Genomic DNA, 27,191 nt, shown 5'->3' with positions numbered 1-27,191 from the left:
ACATTCCCACTGCCTCTCTACCAGGAAGAGAGCTTGGTTTCCTCAACTATTAAATAAGAACACTCATCCAAATCACCTCTTCTGTCTTCTCCTACTCAGACTTAAAACATTTCTCAAATTATGCCAGGCAATTAAAGAGTAGGATCTGGCTTGCCCCCTCAAGAATCTTACTCCTTGTTACATGTTCCCAGAACCTAAAACAGTACCAGGCAAATATCTGTGGCTTGACAATGCTTATTGCCCAAATTCTTGAAAAAGATTGAAAAAGAGAAAAAAAAATTGCACTCATTTTATGTATCTGCTGTGTGAAAGCAAGGCACCCCAGTGTTAAGGACAATGACCTCCGTGGCCTTGTGGTACAGGGCGAAGAGAAGCTACGTTAGGAAGAGAGCTGTCCGTTCTGACACCAGGGAGAGTCACACAGGCTCACATCCCAGACTGAGCCTGCCATCCGGCCTCCTCCTGTTAGCATCCAAGCTGTGCATGTAGGGCCTGTATCTCTGAACACAGGGATGAAGACTGATTGGATAGAGGAGACACCAGTGGATCCACATAAACAAACGTTGCACCTCAAAGTCCCTCGTCTGGGGGCTAGGAGTAAGGCATAATGTGTCACGACTGTCTTTTCACGTTCTCACTGATTTGGAAAACTGGGAATCCTGAGTTCTAACACCTTAATCTCAGGGTACAAAGCAGAATCCCAAGAGAAAACAGAATGTGAGACACTTTCAAAGAATCTTGTCTTTCCCTAGATATTTTACTCATACACCATCAAGTCTGACAGACTAAAGTTCTGGTCTCTTCAAAATAATGATTATTGTAACCACTATAGCAACAATAATAATCAGGACCATCACAGCCAAAGATACAAGACTGACAACCTCCACCTATTAAATACCTACTGTAAACCACGCCCCACACAGGCAGTTCATATACATCCTCTCATCTCATCCCTCACAACATTATGAGGTAGAAAGCATTTCTCCCACTTTATTTTTTAATAAATATTTTCTTATTTGTTTATTTATTTATTTATCTATCTATCTATCTATTTATTTATTTATTTATGAGAGTGAGTGTGGGAGGGCAGAGGGAGAGAGAGAATTTGAAGCAGGCTCCACACTCAGCATGGAGCCCGACACAGGACTTGATCCCACAGTCCTGGGATCATGACCTGAGCCAAACCGACTGAGCCACCCAGGAGCCCCTCTCCCACTTTAAAGATGGAGAAACTAAGGCTTAAAGAATTTTAAAGTGCCCCACAGGTCACCTGGCTGGCGAAGAGAATGGTCTTTATTTCAAACCAATCCTACAGATGTCCCTGGTTCATGCTCTGTTGGTTTTCTCTCAGGGTTTTCTGGCTGCAGGATTCACTGTGCATCCACTATGCACAAGGCAGGGGGTCCAGTGTCCCCATTGGCGCTCTTTGCACTTCTCTAGAACTGTTTTAAGAGCAAGTAACATGCTAACTTTATAAGTTACCCGTTAATTTATTACCCTTTTCCTGCTGGTATCTTTTAAAAAACTTCCCAGTGCCGCTTACAATTTTTTCCCTTAATTCAGCAATATGAAAATGTTTTCTCCAATGTTTTCCATTAGGGAAACACTAAGCTCCTAAAATCTGAATATACTATCCAAGCTCTTAAAGATTGTTGCATCTACCCAATGCTGCTTTCTGAAACTAGGCTCTTGTCAAGATAAACCAATCCCTCAAAACTATCACTAATGATCAACAGTTAGAAAAAATACAAAGATGTTAATTAAGATCCTCTTATGTGGAAGCCCCAGGACTGAGGACACAATAATTCAAGAAACAGCCAGTTCTAACTCTTGTCATACATATCATCTTCATCCTGGAAGAAAATCACACTGAAATTTCCCAACAAGCAGTTAAGCTTGCTGAGGCATCACTGAAAGTGTGGCATGACCCCCAGGAACACTGCTGTGAGGTGCCCAACTCTGCCCCCCTCAGTCTGGCTTTGCAGCTCTCACAGCCCTGCTGTTGAAACCAGCATGCGGGGCCTGGATTCTGAGATGTTCTCCTCTCTCTCCCCCTAGATATTCCCATGGTGCTCTCCTTACTCTCTCCACTGGATATTCCCATGATGCTCTCCTCACTCTGTCTCCTGATAGTCCCATAATGCTCTCCTCACTGTCTTCCTCGGACAGCTCTCCATCCCTACATCCTCCTCCACCATTCCCTTCTTCAGGGAATTCCAAACTCAACATGCCTGGCCAGTACCCCCTTCCAGACTTTTCCAAAAGCCTTTTGACTACCACATGACCCAGAAGTCCCGCATCTCTCCCCCTTCTCCTGATTCATTCATTTGTGCCCATCCATCTAGCTTCCCAGACTGTGACATGTCCCCCTCCACTCCTGTTAATGCACAGGTGGAGAGGTGCCAGCACTGAAGCCAACTTGTGAGTCTAGACAAACTATGCCATTCAATACATGACTATTTAAATTTAAATTAATTAAATAAAATCCAGAGTTCAGTTCTACACTCACACCTATCACATTTTAAGTGCACGGTAGCCACACAGGAAAAGGAGCTGTCCATATTGGACACCACAGCTTTAGAGGGTCAATACCCCTGAAAGCCTCTTGCAACCAATTCCTTAGGCCAATCTGGTTCCACATTTACTAGGAATGTTGGGTGGGAAGAAAAATTCCCACTGGGTGTGAGATACCAGGTGTGAGACAGATCACAGCTCCCTCAGCCACCACACAGGGTCCGGGTCATCCTTTCTTCTTGCTCCCATTCTGTCACATCCCTAACACTAGTTGCCAGGGGAATCTTCACAACTCACATCATGCATTAGGCTGCCCAGGTCTGATGTGAACTCAGACTACTTGATATGATCCCAACCCAACTTCCTGGGCCAACTCCCACATCTCTGCCTGTGCCCCAAATAACCAACTCCTGTCCCCATGCCAGCCCCGCACAGCCTCATGCTTTGTCTTTCCCCAGGCTGCCCCCTTCATGTAGAACACTCCCATGTCCTGGCTGCCAGATGAACCTCTCTGCCTCTCTGCCTTTGGGGCTGATTCGAGTATCACACTCCCCAGGTGTGCATCTTGGTTCCCAAAGGCTGAGTTCTTCTAGACCTCCAAGCTTCGCACCCTGCTCCTGGCACACTCTGAGAACTGTCCATAGGGGGCTTCTGGGTATGTATCTAGCCTGCAGGTGCCCAATCTCCTCCCCCCAGACCACTGAACCAGAGAAATCACCACTGCTGGTTGGCCTGGAGACGGGTTTTTTGGGGGCTTATAGAGGAGCCTCAGGCTCTTTAAGAGCTGCCTTTCTTTTTCTTTCTTTCTTTCTTTCTTTCTTTCTTTCTTTCTTTTTTTTTTTTTTTAAAGCAACAGTGTTAAAAAGCCATACTCACTCTTCAAAGAACACAGCCTTCTTTCCCAACTGCTCCTGGCTCTGGCAGAAGCTGAAAATGAGATTCTGGAATCACAAGAAAGAAAATGACAAAGCATTAAATCGTAATGAGAAGGTGAATGAATTGCTAACAGCCACAAAATTGCTGGCTTCACCAGAGACTGAGGTGGGGGTGGTGCGATGGCTCGCATGGCCTTCTCTCCTCCTGGGCACGGGCACAGGTGTGGCTTCATAGCCCACCTTGTGTTTGGCTCACCTACCCCAATTAAGAAACCAGCACAAAGGGCAGGGCACAGCAGATAATGGGCCAGGCCTAGGAAGGCATGAAGGAGGTCAAAGAAGAAATGTGCAGTGACAGGACAGAGCTGGGAGTGAGCTGGTGACTCCTGGACTGCAGTGGGGAGAAAGGCAAGAAGCCGGGTATGTGTGGGTGGGGGTGGGGGTGGGGGGGGACAGGCACACTCAGGTGAAAGGGGGCTCTGAGACCTACAAACGTAACTAAGACCCCCAAACAAAGACTGAAACTTGCCTTCTCCATTCGTCATTAGGGTTTACCTAAAAGTTGTACTTAGGAAGGAATGAGAAGGGGTGCCCGGCTGGCTCCATTGGTAGAGCATGTAACTCTTGATCTCGGGGTTCAAAGTTCGAGCCCCACACTGGGTACAGAATTTATTTAAACATTTTTTAATTTTAAAAAAAGAGGGGTGCCTGGTTGGCTCAGTCGGTAGAACATGTGACTCTTGATCTCAGGGTTCTAAGCTCGAGCCCCACACTGGGTGTAGAATTTATTTAAACATTTTTTAATTAAAAAAAAAGAGGGGTGTCTGACTGGCTCAGTTGGTAGAGCATGCAACTCTTAATCTCAGGGTTCTGAGTTCAAGCCCCAAGTTGGGCATAGAGCTTACTTAAAAAATAACATAACACAACATAACAACATAACACAGAATAAAGAAAGGAATGAGAAGGTGGAAGCCAGGGAACAAATGAGGATAATGTTTCTACCAGAGTGGCTGCTAGAGGGACCCCACAGCTCAAAACCAGGGCTGGATAGGGAGACACAGTGCCAAGGCACCATGGCAGAAGAATGAGGAGCCCAGCAAGGGAAGGTAAATCCACAAAACCCCTGAATTATTTCAGAGGAGTCAAAGAGTTAAACCTAAAAAAGTAAAATAAAACCATGGAAGTTCTGTAAGACAACATAAGAACTCTGTTTGAAAATATCTCAGCAGGGAAAGTCTAAGTAAGATAGAAGGTCCAGAGGCCATAACGAAAAGATTAACATGTTCACTGCATAAACATGTTTTCAATGTCCACATGGAAAGATACACCATGACCAAGATCAAGATTTGTCAATACATACTCAGACACAACAGACTAATTTCCTGAATGTACAAAAGGTTCCTAAAAATCAAAACAACAACAAAATCCAATAGGAAAATGGGCAAATGATCTGAGTAGATAATTTATCAGAAAGTAAACACAAATGACTTTCGAACATATAAAAAGACCCTCAAGCTCATTTATAATAAGAGAAATGCAGATTAAATTGACAAGCTAATGGCAGTCTTAATTTTTTAAAGTGGTATCTTTTTTTTTTTTTTTTAAGTTTACTTATTGATTTTGAGAGAGAGCACACAAGGGAGGGCAGAGAGAGAGGGAGAGAGAATCCCAAGCAGGTTCCACACTGTCAGCACAGAGCCCGATGCTGGGCTCAAACTCACAAACTGTGAGATCATGACCCAAGCTAAAGTCAGCCACTTAACCAACTGAGCCACCCAGGCAACAATGGCAATCTTTATTTACCGTACCAGCAAAAAACAAAAAGTTTAGTTAACAGTCTATGTTGCAGAGACTGTGGGCAAATAGATGCTCTATACAATGTACCAATTTATATTCCCATGAACAAACTCTATGCATGGCAATTTGTTAAAATCTGTGACATTGTAAAACGCACATACCTTCAACCTAAGAATCTCTTCTAAGAGTTTATGTTTGTACCTAGTGTATGAAATCATGTTTGTGGAAGGTTACATGTCACGGCAGAATCTATCATGGCAAAGGAGTGAAATTAACTCATGCCCACTTATAGGGCATCTGTTAAGTAAACAATGGTATAGCTTTATAAGGAAGTATTATGTATAGCCATTAAATACAAACAAAATTAAACATAAGCCATTAAAATAATGAGGCAGTTCTATTTGTCTTTATGAGTAATGACCTCCAAGGTTCATTCTTTTTTAAGATTTTAAAAAATTTATGTATTTATTTTGAGAAAGAGAAAGGGAGGGAGAGCATGAGCAGGGGAAGGGCAGAGAGGGAGGGAGTGAGAGAATCCCAAGCAGGCTCCACAGTCAGCAAAGAGCCCGATGCAGGGCTTGATCTCACGAACTGTGACCTGAGCTGAAACCAAGAGTCAGACACTTAATCCACTGAGTCACCCAGGTGTCCCCCAAGATTCACTGTTAACTCAAAAAAAAAAAAAAAAAAAAGCAACACCAAAAAACAAGAAACAGCAGAGAATGGATAGAATAATACCTTTTGCATTAAAGGAGACAGAAAGAAAGAGAGGAGAGGGAGGGAGAAGGATACACAGGAAACTGGTTATCATGGCTGCATCTTGTATCTTTTGACCTTTTTTTAGAGACAGAGAAGGAGCAGAGGAAGAGAGGGAGAGGGAGGGAGGGAGGGGGAGGGAGAGGGAGAGGGAGGGAGGGAGGGAGGGAGAGGGAGGGAGGGAGAGGGGGGGAGGGAGAGGGGGGGAGAGAGAGAGAGAGAGAGAGAGAGAGAGAGAGAGAGAGAGAGAGTCTCAAGCAGGCTCCATGCTCACCAAGGAGCTCAACACGGGCATGATCCCATGGCCCAGGATCACAACCTGAGCGGAAATCCAGAGTTGAACGCTGGACCGACTGAGCCACCCAGGTGGCCCCCTGTTATATCTTTTGAATTACTATCATGTGCATGTGTAAGGCTTTCTCTATTTAATTACAAAATATAATATAAAGTCCTAAAATAGAATGGTCTATCCTGCATTGTCCAATACCGTTGCCACTAGCCACATGTGGCTGTTTAAATTGATCAAAATTAAATACAATGTAGAATTCAGTTCCTCAGGTGCACTAGTCACATTTCACCTGCTCAAGAGCTACATGTAGCTAATGGCCACCACCCTGGGCAGGAAGCATAGAGAGCACTTTCATTAGCACAAAAACTTCTTCTGGCCAGTTCTGGACTCTAAGCTAATTAAAAGGCCCACAGGCAGGGGCACCTGGGTGGCTCAGTTGGTTAAGTATCCGACTTTGGCTCAGGTCATGAGCTCACGGTTCATAAGCTCAAGGCCTGTGTCAGGTGAACTTGAGAACCATTCCGGGCTCCACACTCTCTCTCCTCTCTCTCTACACCTTGTGGGATTCTCTCTCTCTCTCTGCTCCTCACTCACTCCCACTCTCTATCTCTCTCAAAAATAAATAAATAAGTAAGTAAGATACAGGAGTTCAATTTATTTAAAAAAAAAAAAAAGGCCCATGAGAGAGAGAACGACCAAACCTTAATTGTTTCACATGATAAGGGAAGAAACAAATACAAATATGAAGGCCGGTAGCCTGCCTCCCTCTCTCTCTCTCTCCACAAGCTACACAGGCTCCTACTAAGATAACAAAGACTGGGAGAGCTGCTGCCTTGTGTGACTATCCAAAGGTTAAGTCAGTTTGACAGGAACTTCAGTCCTCCTTGATCAAGTCCAGCATTCTAAGACAAAAGATAAGGATTTCCATTCTGGAACCATACATGTGCATAAACTGGAAATGCATATCTCCTTTGTGGCTCTGAGAGAGGTACTGATAAGAGGAGAACTCTGTCTCTCTAGGTTCCAAAGTGCTAGCAACTGGTTCCCCCTGGGTGTTCTGGCTCAAGAACCAGCCAAGCCCACAACTCCCTCCCCTGCTTCTACCAGCTAAGGCAGCTTGTCAGGCAAGGAAATTCAGCCTAGCCTGGCTGGTCCTGTGGGCAGGGAATCAGAGAACCAGATAATCCTGTTACCCCGATTGCCTGGAGAAGGGGACACAGTCAGTGGGGAAAAAGTTATGCAGTTCAATCAGGACTTCTGCTGGAAGGGAAGTAGCTCATGTGTCTTGCAGCTGTCTTCTAAAAAATCGTATCAGTCAAGAAACAAGCAATAAAATATGCAACGTATGCCCTGACCTAGCCTAGCATCTTCAAAACACCACTGCTCGGGTTAAGATGTAGACTATGGTGATCGTTTGAAATAACTGCCTGCCAAGAAAGCCCAGGGGCGCCTGGGTGGTTCAGTCGGTTAAGCATCCAACTTGGGTTCAGGTCATGATCTCATGGTTGCAGGTTTGAGCCCTGCGTCAGGCTCTGTGCTGACAGCCTGGAGCCTGCTTCAGGTTTCGTGTCTCCCTCTCTCTCTGCCCCTCCCCCACTTGCATTCTGTCTCTGTCTCTTAAAAATGAATAAACATTAAAAAAAAATTTTTTTTTTTTTAATGTTTACTTATTTTTGAGAGAGACAGAAAGCATGAGCAGGGGAGAGGCAGAGAGAGAAGGAGCCACAGAATCTGAAGCAGGATCCAGGCTCTGAGCTATGAGCACAGAGCCCAACATGGGGCTCGAACTCACAAACTGTGAGATCATGACCTGAGCCGAAGTTGGACGCTTAACGGACTGAGCCACCCAGGCGCCCCCAAAACTTTTGTTTTAAACAAGAAACCCTACAGAAATACAAGACAGTCTCCTGCTGGATAAAAGAAGAGCCAAAGTTACTTGACCTTTGATCTCCAAAGATCCCAAAGACTTCAGGCTCTCAGGGAGTCCAGAAGAAATTTTTATTCCAGCACTTCTCTTACAGATTAGTGCAAATGCATGCACTGTCATCAGCTGAGGTCACCTCTCAAAGGTAAAGTGCTAGAAAGAGCACCGCTTAAGTGACTATCTTCCACATGACCGAAAAGAATTAAAATAGCCTTCTATATGGGTATGCAATAGCAGAGGGCCTAAAATAGAACCTCAGCACCCCAAAGAAAAACATTCTCCCATTGTGGAATCTGTGATTGGAAATAAAAGGAAAAGCAAGGAGATTAAAGAGGGTTTTGTCACTTCTAAAGGAGGTGAAGTTGGTCAACAGCATTTTCTAACTGCAGGAACAAAGTCGGAGTTCCACAAAAAGGAGCCCTGTTATCAACAGCCAGGAGGTTTTTTGTTTTGTTTTTTTTTTTAATCAGGACAAGACTTCTGGCTCCCAGCAGAGGCCCAGCATTCAGGGCCCTTTGTGAGCTGGTCCCCACCTTCTTTCTAGCCAGAATCTCCTTCCGAAGGACATCTCTGTAACCCAGGAGAATCAGCATCAGAAAAAGGGACGTGGTGAAACCACGTGGGAGAGTTCACAGTTAAGAGGAAAACAGTTCTGTTTAGAACTTAATCCACATTAAAAAAAAAAACCCAAATCAAATGTATTTTAAAAGCAATAGTAAACATTAAACAAAATTAGGTCATAACTGCAATCCTGTGCTAATTCTTAGAACAAAGAATAAATCTCATGTGGATCATTTTAAAGCCTGATAAATCCTTCCAGTTAACATTTGGTGACCAGGGCTATTGCAAAAAGGACATTTTTGCAAACATACCCAATTGATCTCTCAAGGGCTTACTTGTTTGATTTTCAAGGCTCTTTCCCCTTTTCTTCATCAGGTGTCACACTGCCAGATCCTCATCTATTACTGCCTTGACATGTCATTCCAGCAGTTCTCCTACATTGCTTGCTTTCATTTCATGAAGTCTTGCCTCTCTCACAAGAGTTACAATTTCAGTGTTTGTCCTGTATGTATTTGCAAAACATCCTACGAGCTGGGAGAGATGACCAAGATGTAGATGGTCCCGGAGCCTGGCTTGAATACAGAGGCAGGGGTGATAGAGTGGAGGCTCAGTCTGAACGTCGCAAGTTCATTACTGAATATTTTCCTACTATGATGACTTCCGCTTCTCCTCTATAATCTGGAAACCACAGGGAATCAGATACCAGAAATGCTGATACTCTGACCCTCTGGATGACCGCACCTGAACCGGTTTTTTATTTTTCTCTATTTCCCCCAATCTCTCCACCTGGAGGATGCCCATGACTTACCCCGATCTTTTCCTTCACGAATCTTTCTGGCAGAGCTAGGAGTTATCTCCTTCAGTGTACCTGCCCTTGGTCCCCCAGTCATTAGGAACCTCCATGCCTCAGACATTTTGTCGGAATACTCATCTCTTGTGGCCCTGGGGATGTGTGCCTTTTATCACAGTACCCGTGAGAACACTCACTGTGCCCTCCACGAGGCTGCAAGTCTTCAACACGAGTCTTACTACATCTCTGCACCTTGCCACAGCACTTGAGGACACACTGCCTTGCCTGTGGCAGGCACTTCGTAAATAAGGATAAGCCAGGAGGTCACAAATCAACAGGGCTGTCCACCAGTGCCACTGCAGGCCACTCTTTCACTCTGTTCCTCATGGTCACCAACAAAATGAACAATCTTCGCAGTGCTGAGTTTTAGAGGCCTTTCCCAGATGGGAGGCTGGGGCTCAGAGAGGTTAAGCAAGCTGCCCAATGTCACACAGCTCTTTCTCTGCCTCCATCCCATTCCACCAGTGGCTCCCAGTGGTCCTCAGCACGATTCACACGGCTACATAGGATTTCATACCTCCCCGTCTCTCAAGCATCATCCTCTCCTGTCACACACCCCCCCTGTCTCTGAGTGAGCTATAATCCCTGACATGCCATGCTTTCATACCTCCACGGCTCTGGCACGCATGACACCCTCTCCCCCATGTGCCTTTTCTCCCCCCTGCCTGGTGAGCTCCAGCTTGTCCTACAAGTCTTGGCTGGGAAGCACAGCCCCAGTCTGTAAATGCTCCTCGGGGGATTCAGTTCTGCAGTTCTACAGCCTGGGTTCAAATCTCTGCTCCGCTACCCACCAGCTGTGTGACCTTGGCGAATCAGCTGACCTCCTACAGCCCCTGTGAAAGGACAAAATGAGAGGATGCGTGGAGACTGCCCCAAGCAGTGACGGGCAGATACCAAGTGCTCACTCTGTACAGCCGGGAAGACCCTGCCTGCCCTCCCAGGCCTGGGGAGGCAGCCCTGACACCCCTCCATCCCCTCCAGTGCCACTCAGATGCGGGAGTCAGTGGGCGTGTCTGTGCTGCTGTCTTGATATTGATACTCCCAGAGTCTAGCCCATTGCTCCATTCCCAAAATTCATCACACACAAGGCTCGAATCTTGTTTGGGGTATATCACAAAGTAAACATCCAACGCCAACAGCCACAGAGCCACAGCTTCTGGAAAATAGCCCAAGGCAAAGGCTGCTATTACTTTATATAATTGCTTCACAAAAAGAAGAGGATCCCAACCTGCAGCAGTGTAAGAACCTCTCCCCACGTCATCCGCAGACTGCCCTGTGCCCCTGAATCAGCAGTTTCCTTGGTGCAGCCCCAAACGCATCCAACGACAGGCAGTGACACCCTACGTGGCTTCTGGGATCGGAAAGCCTGGAATACGATCCAGAGGGTTTCTGAGGGCCCAGTTTAGGAGCATATCTTGACCTTCTTTCAAGAGACAACTACATCCAAGGTCAGATAGGACTTTGGTTTGCAAAAATTGTGTCTAGATCAGGGTTTCTCAGCTGTGGCACAACTGACATTTTGGGCCAGCCAGGTCTTTGTTGTGGGAGGCTGTCCTATGTATTGTAGGATATTTAGCAGAATCTGGGACCTCTACCCACTCGAAGCCACCCCTAAGTCGTGACAAGAAAAAATGTCTCCAGACACTGCCAAATGCACCCTTGGGGACAAAGCTGTCCTCAACCGAGAGCCCTTTTGGAGGAAGTGAACCCACTGACCTCCAACCCTGGATTTATTGCTAAAGTAAATCAATAAGGAGCATTCTTAGCCACTTACTATATCTACCTTGAAACACTGTCTTCCAGTCCTCAGGGATTTTTTTTCTTTTAAGTTCACAGTCTTGAAGGCCTGGCTGCACAGACTCCCCCAGGTAGCATTTTAAAAATATAGATTCTGGGAAACCATCCCCAGAGATTCAGATTCATTTGGCCTGGGGCAGAGGCTGGACATGGGTATTTTTAAAAAATTCCCTAGGTGGGGGCGCCTGGATGGTTAGGTTGGCTAAGTCTCCCACTCTTGATTTTGGCTCAGGTCATGATCTCACGGGTGTGAGATCGAGTCCTGCTTCAGGCTGACCGGGATTCTCTCTCTCCCTCTCTCTCTCTCTCTCTGCCCCTCCCTTGCTCCTGTGCATGTGAGTTGCATGTGCTCTCTCTCACTCTCAAAATAAAATAAAATAATTTAAAATTCCCTAGGCCATTCTAACATGCAGCCAGGATGGAGAAACACTGCTAGAAGACATTTCATTTGATTCCGTCTTCTCCCTAATCCTTTGAATCTGGCAGGGTTAAACGACAGTGAACCAGAAAGTGAAAATGAGGCTAAGGGGATTTAAGTATCATCCTAATTCTTTTTTTTTTTTTTTTTAATAAATTTTTTTTTTTTTAACGTTTATTTATTTTTGGGACAGAGAGAGACAGAGCATGAACGGGGGAGGGGCAGAAAGAGAGGGAGACACAGAATCGGAAACAGGCTCCAGGCTCTGAGCCATCAGCCCAGAGCCCGACATGGGGCTCGAACTCACGGACCGCGAGATCGTGACCTGAGCTGAAGTTGGACGCTTAACCGACTGAGCCACCCAGGCGCCCCAAGTATCATCCTAATTCTTGACAATGAAATATCCTCGGCACATTCCATTTCTTGGTCCCCAAGTGACTTGCCAGAAAGAATGGAACTTAACCCTGTTCGCCCATGGCCTTTTTGATATAAACAGCGCCATCCTGCAAAACTTTCTGGAAAGATGGAAATGTTCTCCATCTGCTCTACCTAATACAGTCACTATTGAGCACTTGAAATATGGCTAGTGTGACTTAAGAGAATTTTTAAATTTATTTAATTTGAAGTTGATAGCCACCATGTTGACAGTATGAAAAGTATTTATGTCCCTACAGGGTCACAGAGATAAAGTCCTATAGCCCGCTAAATGCCACAGAACCATGAAAACTTACGAAAATGTATGCCTTAAAATATCTAAGTGCAACAGTCTTGAAATTATCAAAGGCAATCCTAACTTATGCCAATAATCAAATTAGGAGAAATTTTAACGATTTTTTTTTCAACCCGCTGAGCCGGTTTTCCAGCATATTCCAAACACTTAGCTTTGAGGGAGACATTCCTGGTCCTTTTCTTTTGAACACTCATCACTGTAAAAATTGACCTAGTCACCAAAACAATCAGGCATTGGTAAAGAATATGACTGGTAGGGAAGCGGATTTCTACTCTGAGCTGCTTACTAGGAAAAAACACTCACTGTTATTTTCCTTCTCTCCCTAATCCAAAGCAAATCTTTGATTCAAACCTTTTGCCCCAAAGATAAGTCTGAACCAACACATAGTGCAAACCCATGTAACCTCTAAGAACGAGTGTTTTATCTTCCTATCAGTAGTTTCACAATTACTTACAATTGCATGAACTGTATTCACACGTTTACTCTAGATATGTGCAGGCTCACAGAACTCAAAGCTCAGATTTTTAAAGCTAAAAAACAGAAAAGGCCATTCTTTTTACCAAAGCAATGGACGGTGTAGTGTCGAAGAAAGCTTCAGAGGCCTTTCTGACCACACACACAAGATGCTTATCTCAGGGTGCCTGGCTGGCTCAGTCGGTGGGGCATGTGACTCTTGATCCTGGGGTTGTGGGTTCAAGCCCCCTTTGGGTGTAGAGATGATTTAAAAATTAAAATCTTAAAAAAAAAAATGCTTACCTCTTCTTGGCTGGGACTCCTCTGGCCCACCTCTAAGCAGAGTCAATATGAGCCAGTCAGTAACGATTGAATACATTTCCAGTAATTCAAAGTGGTAGCCAACACTGTCTCACTCTCCATAATAGCTGGTGCTTACTGAGTGCTTACCACATGCTGGACCTTGTGCTTTATCTAAATCTTACCATTGCCTTCTGAAACAGGTGCCATTACCAGAAGCTAAGATTCAGAGAGGTTAGATAATAGGCCCATGGCCACACAGGTAGCAGTGGTAGCAGTGGGATTTGGACCCAAGTTTCTCTGGGGGGAATCCTCTGGGTCATGAACAAAAACAAACCTGTAATTATAATGTTAGGTACCATGCTGAGCCATTCTCCCTGTGATCAGGCTGTAGCTCAATGAAGGGAGTTTGGTGTTGCAGGGTTCAGAAATTCTGAGTCTATCCTTACTTTGGAAACCATGTCATAACTCTCCCCCCCCCTCCCCCGGATCTCTCTTTCTCTCTCTCTCTCCCCTTTTGTCCTGGGGCTTCACCAGGCAGATGGGAAAAAGGGTCTTGAGGAACGCTTCTGATCCCGCCAGCATAGCTGCCCCAGAGAGCATAGGCAGACACATGCAGACAGAACTTTCCAAATGCCATCATGAAGGTGGAAGGCAGCAGGATCCCAGTTATAAGATCCCAGGGGAGAAAGGAATCACTTTCAGTTGGGGCCAGGGGAGGAATCAGAGGTGTGTTCCTGGAGGGGACCAGTGAGCTGGAGCTAAGGTAAGATTTAGACTTCAGAGATTCCAGGGAGGGCATTCCCAGAGGAGGGAACAGCCTAAGCAAAGGCAGCAGGTCACCTGCCTGGATTATAGCACAGGAGGCAGGGGGTGGGGGAGGGGGGAATCAGGATACAAAGAGGGAACAGAATCTCCAGGGGCCTAGGCTGATGGGCTGGGGCAGTACTGGGAACCCAGGAAGTGAGGACTGACCATCCCAGGACATGTTTAGCATCCCAGCCCTGGTACTTCTTAGCTGTATGGCCTCCAGCACGTCCCTTCTCTTTGGGCATCAGTCTCCTTGAGGAGGACACCCAGGACCCCTCGTTGGTCTGAGAAAATATTTTTAGAAAAATAAATTGGCGCTAAGAACATAGATTATTAATTTCTCTTATTTCTGACTTCCTATGTTATAAAAATGTTGATAAGAATTTATTAGTTACGGTTGGGTAAAAATAAGTCTAGTGGTTCAGAATGGGGGCTTTGAGGTCAGATCCACTGTGCCCTGGGAAGGGGGCACATTCTTCCTCTGAGAAATGGGCATAACATTGGTACCTACCTCTGGGAGCTGTTGGGAGAAGTAAGGCAGGTAATCCTCTAAAGGTGCTTAGCACATGATCTGGCAGCCAGTACTTATTCCACGTCAGCTATTATTTATAATAACTTAACTCCCAGCCAGGTAGAGCCAGCCATTAGGGTTTTCTGAACAGGTGAGAGGTGAGGCAAATGCTGGCCTCCAGTCCAAGCTGAAACCTGTTCTTAATCAACCAAACCTCGGAGCACAAAAAGGGCTCAAGGTACATATCCCTGGATGCACAGCCTCTAGACCCTCTCGCACCCTCTTCCTCTCTCCCTATCTCTCTTGTCAACTTGGCCTCCTCCACTCATCTGCATGTGCTCTGCCCTGCAGCCAGCGTTACACAATCCGAATTTCCAAGGCTGCCAAGAAGCCAGTGAAAGTGTAGGCGGGGGATGCTGGGGGTTGCCGGGCGGCACCGGGCTGTTGGGATGGTTGTACCAGCATCTTGACTCAAGGGTTGCTGGGAGGAGAGGGCATGAGGCCAGGGTAACTGGGGTGGGCTGAGGAAAAGTGAGCTGAAAAGCTGCTGGGGGTAGGTATTGGCTGGGGGAGAGAGGTCCTGAGGGGCGCAGATATCTGGGGACCGGACGGGGGTTGGCGCCATTAGCTGGGAGGTCGAGCTGCAGCCTTTCCTCGGGAAGTGAGAGGAACGAGGGTGCAGGAGCCTCCAAACCATCCAGCCACCCGGAGGGACGCAGAAGGACTGGTGCCGGAGCCAGCGGTGGGAGGCGGAACAGAAAAAGGGTGCAGGTCCCCGACCCAGCCTCACCTCGTCCCTGGGCTTAGGGCAGCAGGCAGCCTGGGAAGTGGGGGCATCTGGGATTCGGGGAATGTCAAACCTATCCAGGCACTGGAGGGGAGCGTGCAGGGGCTAATGCCGGAGCGAGGGAACGGAGTAGAAACAGAGGTGCAGGTTCCCGACCCATTTCGCCCCGTGCGCCGCTTGCGGGGCGGCCTGGCAGCCTTGCAACGAAAAGTGGAGGGCAGGTCACAGGGCCGGGGCGGGGCGGGGGGGGGGGAGCCCCCGGATACCCTCGCTTTCAGGTGCGCACCCCCCGCCCGGCCCGCCGGCGCTCACCTGACCTGACCTCAGGCGCACGGATAGTGCCGCGGGATCCAGAGGCCAGTCCTCGTCCCCCAGCCGCGCTCGCGTCCGGCAGCTGCGCTCGTGCCCGCGTCGCTCGGTTCCCCGCGCCCGGCTCAGCCGGACGCCTTAAAGGCGCGCCGCGCCGGCCTGAGTCAGCCGACGGAAAAGCCGGCTCCGCCTTCGTCGCCCCTGGCGCAGCTCCGCGGCCGCAGCGTCCGGTCTACTCTAAGCTCCTCTGCGCCCCAGCTCAGAGCGTTAAACCCGAAGGGGCGAGTTAGTGGCTTCCACAACCCGACCTTGGCAACCTGTCTCCAAGCACTTAAGAGCCCAGGCCCCAGTGCCAGCGGCTATTGCTCTCCGCGCTCAGCGCTAAGTGCCGAGGGCAGAACCCGGCCGCCCCGCCCCGCCCCTAAACAGCTCACTTAGGGCAAAGGCTGCGGACTGGGACCCAAGGAGCCACAGTTCCACAAGGCACCGCCAGAGTTCGTCGAGGCGTTGTTTCATTTACTGAGCAGCTACTATGTGCCTAGTGCTACTGGGCACGTGGCTCCAAAGTGACTCTGGCTGGATCTCTGCCCCCCAAAGGCTCAGAAAGATAGGCACAGGCTCACAGGCAAGCCAAGCAACACTGCCTTACACATGTCGTCTCATTTAATACTGTAAGGTACGCGTTGTGATTGGCTTCCTTTCTCAGAAGAAAGGTGAGCCGCTTGCCCATGGGTTCAGCCTATAAAGGACAGGATTGGGAATTCAAACCCTGCACCTGGTTCCAAAGCTGGGGGTGGCGGGGGAGAGGGTGGGACACAAAATAGTAACCTTGGAAAGGCTTTCATCCACTGCTGGTTGAATCCCCACTATGGTCATTTCTTCTTTTTAAGGACAGTTAAACCTAATTAGGCAAATAAAAAATTAGGAGGGGAGCATAAAAGTTATCACCCATTAAATTCAAATGGTGTTGTTTGACTAGCTTATCTACCACAAAGCCTGGATTTTTGAGCATCTGGCCTCAGTTTACCACTGCACCCTCATCTAGTATTCTGAGGGTGCCCAAGCTGAATTCTACCACTTTGGCCTTTGAATGGGCTGTTCCCTCCACCAAGAACTCTTCTTTTTCTTCTTGGCCTGACTACTTCCTCTTGACTGTGCCTCAATTTATTTATTTTTTCTATGCCTCCATTTAGATGTCACTTCCTCCAGCAGGCCCACACTGCACTAGGGACTTCTTCCATCAGAGTGTTTATTCATTCACATAATAAAATCTTACTGAGCACTTACTATGTGCTGAGCAGTGTGTGAGGGGTGGGGGTGAGGAGTGGTATCTTCTGCTGCCCTGAATGAAGGCTTCCTTGTCTGCCTCTTGCTCCAGACCTAGGTGGGACCAGTGCCCAGCAGGACTCTCTTGGTATTTAACTCCACCACAAAGGCAGCCTCCCTCCTGCCAAACCCTCCAGACTGGCAGAACCTGGTTGAGTTGGGCAGGTCCTGGTTTTTAAGAATGGGTCATGGACAAAAAGCTTCAGAGATGTGGCAAAGGAACATCTCTGAGGCCACTGGTAACTACCTCGTAAAATCTGCCTCTGTTAGGGCTGCTGGAATCCATCCAGAGTTAGGGACAATCTCCCTGGCTTGGGCTGAAGCATCTTCCTCTAAGACATTGGCCATCTCATCATTCAGATTTCAAGAGTTACATTCGACATGCTTCATGGAATTGTTCTCAGAGCTTCAGGGATAGTGTACTCATCAAAGAGTAAGTTGCTCAGGATTCTCATGGATCATGATTAACCAAATATGGTGATTTGGGAGACCTATCTGAAGAAATTAATCAGAAGACAACAGAGTGATATGACATGAAAAATATGAAAACAAGATATTACAAAATATGCAGAATAGACTGAGCAGATCTAAAATCCATTTAAGCAGCATCAAAGGAGGAGAGGCCAGGGGCGCCTGGGTGGCTCAGTCGGTTAAGCGTCTGACTTCGGCTCAGGTCACGATCTCGCGGTCCGTGAGTTCGAGCCCCGCGTCGGGCTCTGTGCTGACAGCTCAGAGCCTGGAGCCTGTTTCAGATTCTGTGTCTCCCTCTCTCTCTGCCCCTCCCCCATTCATGCTCTGTCTCTCTCGGTCTCAAAAATAAATAAACGTTTACAAAAATTCAAAAAAGGAGGAGAGGCCATATTTGAGGTGGTAAAGGGTAAGAATTTCTAGAGCAGAAAAAAGACACGAATCCCCAGTTTTAGGAAGCATAACACATCCTAAGCAAGATAAATAATAGGAAATCCACACCAAGAGACATTGTAGTGAAACTGCAGGATACTAAAAACAAAGAAGGGGTGCCTGGCTGTCTCAGTGGGTGGAACATGCGACTCTTGGTCTCAGGGTTGTGAATTCGAGCCCAATGATGGGTGTAGAGATTACTTAAAAATAAAATCTTTTTAAAAATAATTTATTCATCCATTTTTAGAGAGAGAGAGAGAGAGAGAGAGAGAGCACACATGTGTGTACATGCGAGCAGAGTAAGGGCAGAGAGAGAGGAGAGAGAATCCTAAGCGGGCTCCACACTGTCAATCTGCACTGTCAGCACAGAGTCCCACATGAGGCTCAAACCCACAAACCTGAGATCATGACCTAAGCCAAAATTAAGAGTTGGTTAAGCATCCAGGCTCTTGATTTTGGGTCAGGTCATGAGACCAAGCCCTGTGTTGGGCTCCATGCTGTGCATGGAACCTGCTTGGGATTCTCCTCTCCCTTTCTCTCTGCCCTTCCCCAACTTGCCTGCTCTCTCTCTCTTAAAATAAGTAAAAATCTTTAAAAAAATAAAAATAAATAAAAATAAAAACAAAGAACTTAAAAGCAGCTAGAGATAAAAAAGACAGATTATTCCCCAGAAAAGGAATTAGATTTCCTGCAGATTACTGAATGGCAACATAGGAAACTCAAAGGCATTGAATAATATCTCCAAAGACCTAAGAATTGGATCCTTAGCCTTTCAGGAATAAGGGTTAAATACAAATAAAGTGAATTTACAACTGGAAGACTTGACAAACTGAACTTCTAAGATATACCTCAGAAAGAAGAAAAAAAAGACCCAATTAAGAACTGAAATGAAAGAAGACATTCTGAGTGAGGAAATTGGTAAATAGAGTGAATCTAAACAAAATTGTCAGTACAAAACAATAATGATGACATAATGCATAATCCATAAGTTTATTTTTAATTAATTTTTTTATTTTTTTAGAGAGAGAAAGAGCAGAGGAGTGGGGCAGAGGGAAAGAGAGAGAATCCCAAACAGGCACAACACTCAGGGCAGAAATTAAGAGCCGGACACTCAACCAACTGAGCCACCCAGGCGCCCCCATAATCTGTATGTTTACACAAGGTCAGAACTAAAATAAGAGGCAACAATAAATTAGGAATGAGGTGGTAAAAAAAAAAAATAGTGTTCCAGTGCTTTTGCATTGGTGTGGGAAGGGAATTAAGATAGTAATTTTGGCTTTATTAATTATGTGTGGTACATTGTCAATGGTATTCACTAAAGTAATATAAATAACATGTATAACTTTCAAACTGGGGGGGGGGATTACATAAGCCAATAAACAAATGCCAACCAACCCAAAGAATTGTAGAAAAAGTAACATTCCTCCCCCCAAAAAAGATAATTTTTTAAAAGTCCAGATTTACTAATAATCATAGCAAATTAACTAAACTCATCAGTTAAAAGTCAGAAATTGTCAACTTGGATGTTACAAAAATCCAAGAGGTGCTGTTTCAAGAGGCACTCCAAAAAATATAGGAATTTGGGAAGGTTAAAAGTAAACGTGTGGAAAATGATACACCTCACAAACAGTATCCAAAAGAAACACCACCACTGTGTTATGGTGACTGACTAACAAAAATCATTAAGGATGGAAAGTGACAGACACTACATAGTGATAACAAGTTCAATTCACCAGCAAATTCTATCAGTTGTCAACTATAGAAAACATGAATCTTATTAGAGAAATTGATGAAATATTTAGTCAAAGGAAAAACTAAAGCCTGATGATTCTAGAAGTGAGTCTAAACTTTCAAGACATATATCATATTACTCTCTCATAAGCCCTTCTAGAAAATAGAAAATGAGAGAACACATCCCAATTCACCCTATTATACCAGTCTAAATTCCATACCAAACAAGATCAGACCAATATTACTCCTAAATCCCTCAAAAACATAGAAGTAAAAATCCTAAATAAAATATTAGTAAATTGAGTCCAGCAATACATAAAAAGGATGATGTATCATTACCAAGACAGGTTTATTCTAGGAATGTCAGGATAGTTTAACATTAGGAAATCTATTCCTATAGTTAACCACATCAATATATTAAAAGGGAACCATAAGATCATCCCAATGTTTGCAAAATTTTAAAATTCAACAGTCTTTCTTGGTAATAACTGATAGGAAACTAGGAAGAGAACTTCCTTGATCAGGTTAAAAGGCGGCCACCAAAATTAAAAACCTACAACAATTATCATTTTCAATAATGAAAAGTTAGAAATGCTTCCTTCAAAATCAGAAATGATTCTAATCAAAATCTCAACAGGGCTTTTCAATAATTAATTAGGAACGAGGTGGTAAAAAAAAAATTACGAGTTGGTAAAAAAGAAAATTATGAGCTGATTCTAAGATTCATATGGGAGAGCAAAGGTCCAAGAAAAGTAAAAATATTTGCAATGAAGAAGAAAAATTAGATATCAAGACTTGTTATAAAAGTATAGTTATTAGGACAGTGTGTATTCATGTAGGGATAGATAAAAACACTAATGAAACAGTATAAAAATCACAGAAAAAGAAGCACCTTGGTGTCTCAGTTGGTTAAGCATCCGACTCTTGATCTCAGCTAAGGTCTTGATCTCACAGCCCAGAATTGGACTCCATGCTGGGCATGAAGCCTACTCAAAAAAAAAAAAAAAAAAAAAAAAAAAAAAAATCACAGAAACAGATCCACATACATAAGGAAACTTGACTTATGAGGGAGGTGACATTTCAGATCACTGGCGAAAGGAGGGACAATTCGGTAAAAATGCTAGGACAATTGATTATTCATATAGAAAAACATGGAATTTAACAACCCACCCCTCTCCAAATTAATTCAAGATAAATTAAAGACTTTAATATAAGAAGCAAAACTAAACTTTTAGAAGGACAACATAGGAGAATACCTTCAGGGTCTTGCCAACACGGAACCATCAGACTGACTGCTTCTAATCTAGTAGGTCTGAAGGGGTATCTCATTGTGATCTTAATCTTTACGCGTATCATTAATGGGCTTGAGCAATTACTCATATATTTGTTTGCCATTGTGTTTCCGTGTCTGTGAAATATCTGTTTGTGTCATTTCCCCATCTTTCTAATTGTCTGTGTCTTAATGGTTTGTAGTTATATGTGCTGCAAAGCCCAGTTTGTGGCTTATCTTTTCACTTTCTTTAGTCCTTTTGGACAAACATTAATTTTGTCAAACTATCCTTTGTGTTTAGTGCTTTTTATGTCCTGTTTAAGAAATCCTTTCCTACCTCACCTAAACCACACTGACTGAGGTTAGGGGAGATAGCAGTACCCCAAGGACACTGGGGATACAGGTACCAAATTGGGACTGATGGCTGGGCTAGCCAGGTAGCAGATGAGCAAACACGAGCTCCAAGTGTCTGAGTCACTGGAACAACTCTCAGGTGAAGACAGTGGATCCGGGTCCAGCTCTGCCACTTACTAGCTATCTGTCTGTGTAAACCTGAGTTTCGCCATCTATATGTAGGAGGTGATGATGAACAATTGATGATGGTACCAACCTCACAGGGCTGCAGACAAGATCAAGCTGAATAGTGTGTTTACAGGTTAGCACCAGACCTGGCACAGAGGACGTGTGCATAATATCAGCCATCAGCAGTGTGGTTCATACACCAAGCATTTACTGGGCTCGCCCAGTTCTGAGAGGGGCTTAGAAACCATCTTTGAATAGTCAAGGATCAGTTGGGGAACAGAGATTATGAAGCCTCCAGCGTGAACCGAGAATCAATGGCTGAAGGCTACTAACGTGTGTGTGTGTGTGTGTGTTTAGCACATAGTTCTTCTTGCTAAAAAAACACATATTTCTTAAGGTCCTCACAGGTTTCATTTCAGCATCCACATCACTCATGACACTGTCCTGAGACCTGTCCCTCTTAGCTGTCCCTGGTGTCTCTCCTGGGACCCTTAAGCATCCCACCAGGTAGCCACTTAGATATAAACATCTTAATGACACTTTCAAAGACGTATGTTACATTATGCCATCTAAATCACGATGCCCTCTAATCTAATTTATCAAAAGGATAATGCTTCTTCATTTGTTTTTATCTTGTCTCCTTTCTGAGCTGTGAGGTCATGCAGGGAGCTGGATCACACATCCATGTGGATGGATTATAGTTTGGTCACCCTTCAGGCAGTGGTTCCTGATGCCCCAGTTGGGGTTGTAGGGACTGGAGGTACTGGGTACCCAATGGGACTGGAGCAGGAGGTACCAAGTTTGGTCATCTCTTCCCAGTGGCACACAAGTGGCTGGAAACAGGCCAAAGAGCCAGAGGTGGAAAGGACAATGGGAGGAAGTAGAGAGGTGTGGGGCAGACAAAGCAAAGGGGAGAACACAGCTGTGGGGAATAGACTGTCATCTGCTCCTTTGTGTCAGTTCTCAAGTGGATTGTTCTCATTTAAAAACATAGGATGAGCAGATGTTAATTAACAGGTAGTGAACACTTCTTCATTCCCTACCCTGTCCTGGGCATTGTGCTTTTCATGCACTATCCCATTTGTTTTCATCTTTACAACAGTGTGCAGTGTGGATATTATGACTTCCACCATTTAACAGACAAGGAAACTGGGCTCAAGGTTAGGTAACTTGCCCAAGCTTGTGTAGCCAGCAAGTGATGCAGTAGAGACAGACCTGTCTCCAAATCTGTGCTCTTAACCACAGTACTCAATGAACACCTTCTACACTTGCACATGACTCACATTTTGCAGGCTGCCGTGGAGACTCCACCAAAGTCTTGAATGATAGAATGGGCGTTGGTGGAAGCTCAGGAAATTGTTACTGAGGGTCTTTTTCTTAAGAAATCCACCACATTTGAGTGATGGCAGCTCTCCGCTGCTATGGCTACATGTAAACGCAGCTTGGCTGGATCTGATTGGGTCTCCATGGAAACATGACTTCCACTGACTACTGCTGCCAGAGGAGTCTCCTTCCAGTCTCTGAGAATTCATCTCAAACATCGTTCGAGACTTCATCTGCACCACATTTATACATGAGACCACTGAGGCAGTGCAGAGTGATGGCCGGGAACACAGGATTTGCTCTCTGACAGGCCTGACTCTTCATTTACCAAGTATACACTTCTGACAAGTTGCTTCCTTTCTTTGGGTCCCAGTTTACACCTCTATAAAATAGGGGTAATATAGTACTTACTTCGTAAATTTATTCTAACCATTACTAAATTCTTTCTTTAAAATTGTTTTTAAATGTTTATTTTTGAGAGAGAGACAGAGACAGAGAGAGACAGAGAGAGCAGGGGAGGGGCAGAGAGAGAGAAGGAGACACAGAATCCGAAGCAGGCTCCAGGCTCTGAGCTGTCAGCACAGAGCCCGACGCGGGGCTCGAACTCACAGACTGCAAGATCATGACCTGAGCCGAAGTTGGACACTCAACCGACTGAGCCACCCAACTGAGCCACCCAGGCACCCTAACCGTTACTAAATTCTTAAACAAAATAAATGTTGACTATTGTTATTACTCTCCCACTTGCTCATTCTCTTCCTGCTGCCCTTGTTCCCAGCTAAACTAGGGTAGCCAATTCATCCCAGTTTGCTCAGGACTTTCTCTGTGTTTGCACCAAAAGCCCCCCTCAGTTTTGGGCGAACTGGGAGGGTTGGTCACCCTTCCTGACTCTGCAGTCAGAGAGGTCATAATGGTCCAGAGAAAATGGTGGCCAATGGGGCTCAAAGAGGTTCGAGTCCAAGATTTACATTGGTAATTCATATTCATAATTGTTTTTTGGCCACTGGATACACAATGAAGACTCAGAGGCACAGAAACCAAAGGCAAGTCCAATTAACTAATTTTGAGTCCCCAAGATCAAGAGCTGCCTTATTCATCTCTGTATCTCCCTCCACATTTAGTAGGCTAACTGTTAAATGAGTGAATAACAAATCCCCTAAAACACCCATGATGCAAAATGATCCCCGGTTCCAGGCTGGGACTTACTTGTGGCAACAAATCTCCAGGGCTGAATTCTTAAGGTCATGTCTTAGGAATGACACTGGCCTGCACGTAAATCTGGTTCTTGGCTGACTTCGGAGCAGGCTCTGCCTGTAGAGGAGAAATGTCATCCTGCAGTAGGATTCCTGCATCAAGAATCATTTATGAGTCACTGGTTGAAGATTGACGCCACCTGGGTGGCTCAGTCAGTTAAGCGCTCAGCTTATGATCTTGTGGTTTGTGAGTTCGAGCCCCATATCAGGCTCTGTGCTGACAGCTCAGAGCTTGGAACCTGTTTTGGATTTTGTGTCTCCCTCTCTCTCTGCCCCTCCCCTGCCCACACTCTGTCTGTCTCTGTCAAAAATAAATAAACATTTAAAAAACTTTTTTAAAAGATTGACACCTGCTCATAGCTGCACTCCTCGCCCTGTCTTTGGGACTGATGTAATTTTCAGTGGATTTGTAAATAATTGTCCAATGGGCGATGACTCAGGAGGGATATCTGCCCCTGGAGAACACCACACCCCCTACTGAGGTCCCCTACTCACAGCATGGGGTATCTCCCAAGTTCTCATGCTCCTTATGTGTGGGGTAAGCGGGGGAGTTCAGAATATGGGGGAGAAAACGTCCCAGCTTGCTGGGAGTCTAGGGGGTGGGACATGGATTGTTCTCAGTGTTCTGAGCTGGAATACTGGCAGGGCCTTGTCAGTGCTACATACCAGAGAAGAAATGGTATAGGGGACCAACTAAGTGCTCATACTCTGGTGTCAAACAGTCCCAGCTTGGTAGCTCCGAGAGCTGGTGCAAGCGACACCCTCTCTGAGGCTAGTTTCCTCATGTGTAAAATGAAGATAATAGTAGTACTTGGGTGGTAGTGAGACTTAATGGACCTTGTACATGAAAAGAAGATGGACAATATGGGGCCTAATAAAGCTCAACACCTGTACTGTTATTATAATTTTATTGTGATCCAACATAAGCACCCGGTACAAGGAGAGAATAGTGCCCAAATCAACAAACACAGAGAGGCGTGTCAAACAGCAAGCACTCAATAAATGTTAGCGACTGTTATTAAGAGCTTTTAAATCACAATCTACTTCCTGTGTCTGAGTCATCTGACTTCCCTGTGACTACCAGGAGATGCTTATTTAAGAACTTCTGTGAAACACCTAAGCAGTATTCCCACTCAGAATGCATCACCTGAATCTAATCATGAGGAAGCCTCAGACAAACCCAAACTTAGGGAAAGCCAACAAAATAGCTAGCCTGCACACCTCAAAAATGCCAAGAATATAAAAGACAAAGGCTTAGGAATTTTACAGGTCAGATTAGAGGGGGTCAAGGACATAGGACTGCTAAGTACAATGCATAGGCGTGGATTGGATCCTGCACTAGAAAGAAAAAATTGCTATAAAGGACATTATTAGAGTAATTGGTAAAATTTGAACAAGGTCTGTAGATTAGGTAATAATATTGTATTGTTGCTAAACCTTCTGGTTTTGATGAGTTAATTGCCTTGCAGTTATATAAACGAATTACTTGTCCTTAAGAAATCACTTGAAAGTATTTAAGGATAAAGGATCCTAATGTCTCTAACTTACTCTTGAACGGTTGAGGGAAAAAAAAAATCTGTATGTATAAAAACTAATGAAAAATTTCATTAGTAATGAAATTTGCATTTCATTACTAATGAAATAATGAAAAACTAATGAAAAAATGTTCATCGGTGAACCTGGATGAAGGGGATACATGAGTTTTCAAGCTATTTTTGCAACTTTTATGCATATTTGAAATTATTTATAAATAAAAATTAAAGCATAATTAACTAAAATGAAAAAAACTTGGCACCAAACCCTTAGAAGAAGAAGAAATTGTGCAGTTAGGCAAGCAGCCAGCTCCCTGCTCAAGACCCACCAGTCAGCAGCTGTGAGAAGCCTTCCACCTCTTGGTCCTGTTTCCTCACTCCCCTCTCATGGTCAGCCTGGAAGGGCCAATTTTACACTAACAGGTAGCTTTAGAATCGGCCACAGAAGCAGGGAAAAGTCCTTGGGCTTGTTCGTGCGTGTGGCAAGGAGAGAAAGGCAATGGATCCAGCGCAGTGCAGTGGCCAGGGGGAAGCGTTGGGGTGATGGGGCTCCAATGGCATCGTGTGGCCTGCCCGCAGCCTTAGGTGTCTCAAAACAGCAGGATGAAAAGCGCTGAGGTACCAGAAGAGACTGTTCTAGCAGTGAGATGCTGCTCTAAGGAGGAAAGATGAACGTGGCTCCCCAGGAGAGGAGCAGTGCTCGCTATCAGCCAGAAGAGGGCGCTGTCTTCTCCCGTGTCATTCTCTGAATTAACAGGCATTGCGCTCTGAGTGTGCCCACAGTGTTTTTCAGATCTGCAGATCGCAGGAGCAGGACTAGGATGAGGTGAATGAGGCGGGATCATGAAAGTGAGGGTTGGATTCCGTCTTCATTTAATATTTGATACTTTGTTCATAGTGGATGCTCTGCGTTAGTTTTGCTTACTCAAGATTAATTAATTAGTGAAAATATTGCAATAAAATATGATTTATCTTTATTACTGAGTTGTCTGTCACCCCCTTAAATGCCTGAGACCAGGGCATCATTCTCCTCCTTCTGGTCCCACCCTGGGAGATAGAACCCATTAATTGCAAATACCACTGGCTCAGAGTTTGCAATTGTTCAGATGATGTCTGGAGTTAATGGGCCTTTTTGTACCATAAAGAAAGGGTGCCTAAGGGAATTAATCCCGAACACCTGAATTCCTCCTTTTATGTCGCTTCACAGTCACTTTACAGGCTGGGGCCTGACTTCATTATCTCTAAACCTCAACATTCTCATCTGTAAAATGGGGATAACAGTCCCTTCTTTGTACAGTTTATTCTAAAGGCAGAGTATCACCCCAGCTGAGTACTTCCTAAGGGCCAGACACTGCTGAGTCTGGCCTTTATTTATAAACTCACAAGATGGTCACAGCTTTACAATGTAAGAGCTATTATATCCCCATTTTTTACTATTTTTTTGTTTTCAACTTATTTTTGAGAGAAAGATCGTGAGAGAGGGAGGGGCAAAGAGAGAGGGGGACAGAGGAGCCAATTGAAGCAGACTCTGCACTCACAGCAGGGTATGAACCCATGAACCGTGGGATCATGACCTGAGCCGAAGTCGGACATTTACACTGCTCCCAGCTCTGCTCCAGAGATCTGCTCCAGCTATATGAGAACTTAGTACTC

The 27,191-nt window shown here is 45.2% G+C and overlaps 1 protein-coding gene across 9 annotated transcripts in view; it reads right to left on the bottom strand.

Moving 5' to 3' along the window:
- Positions 1-24,591, bottom strand: part of ABHD6 (abhydrolase domain containing 6, acylglycerol lipase) — a 63,571-nt gene extending 38,980 nt beyond the window's left edge. The window contains exons 1-3 of one of the 9 annotated variants that reach the window (XM_042979264.1): positions 24,502-24,583; positions 23,960-24,064; positions 3,391-3,455 (exon numbers count right to left, since the gene is read on the bottom strand). Coding sequence is in view for 1 of the 9 variants with exons in the window: in XM_042979259.1 (XP_042835193.1) it covers positions 3,391-3,455; positions 24,502-24,528 (92 nt within the window). In the remaining 8 variants the exon portion in view is untranslated. Of the gene's footprint in view, positions 1-3,390; positions 3,456-15,684; positions 16,062-22,713; positions 22,736-23,959; positions 24,100-24,501 lie in introns of those variants that run through there. The other 8 variants (XM_042979261.1, XM_042979259.1, XM_042979267.1 and 5 more) reach the window with 8 other exon arrangements.
- Positions 24,592-27,191: the final 2,600 nt, after the last annotated feature.

Source organism: Panthera tigris, chromosome A2 (genome assembly GCF_018350195.1).
Source record: "Panthera tigris isolate Pti1 chromosome A2, P.tigris_Pti1_mat1.1, whole genome shotgun sequence".
In the NCBI taxonomy this organism is placed as follows: Eukaryota; Metazoa; Chordata; class Mammalia; order Carnivora; family Felidae; genus Panthera; species Panthera tigris.
The sequence above is the reverse complement of the archived record's forward strand: the minus strand, read 5'-3'. Positions and strand labels throughout refer to the sequence as shown.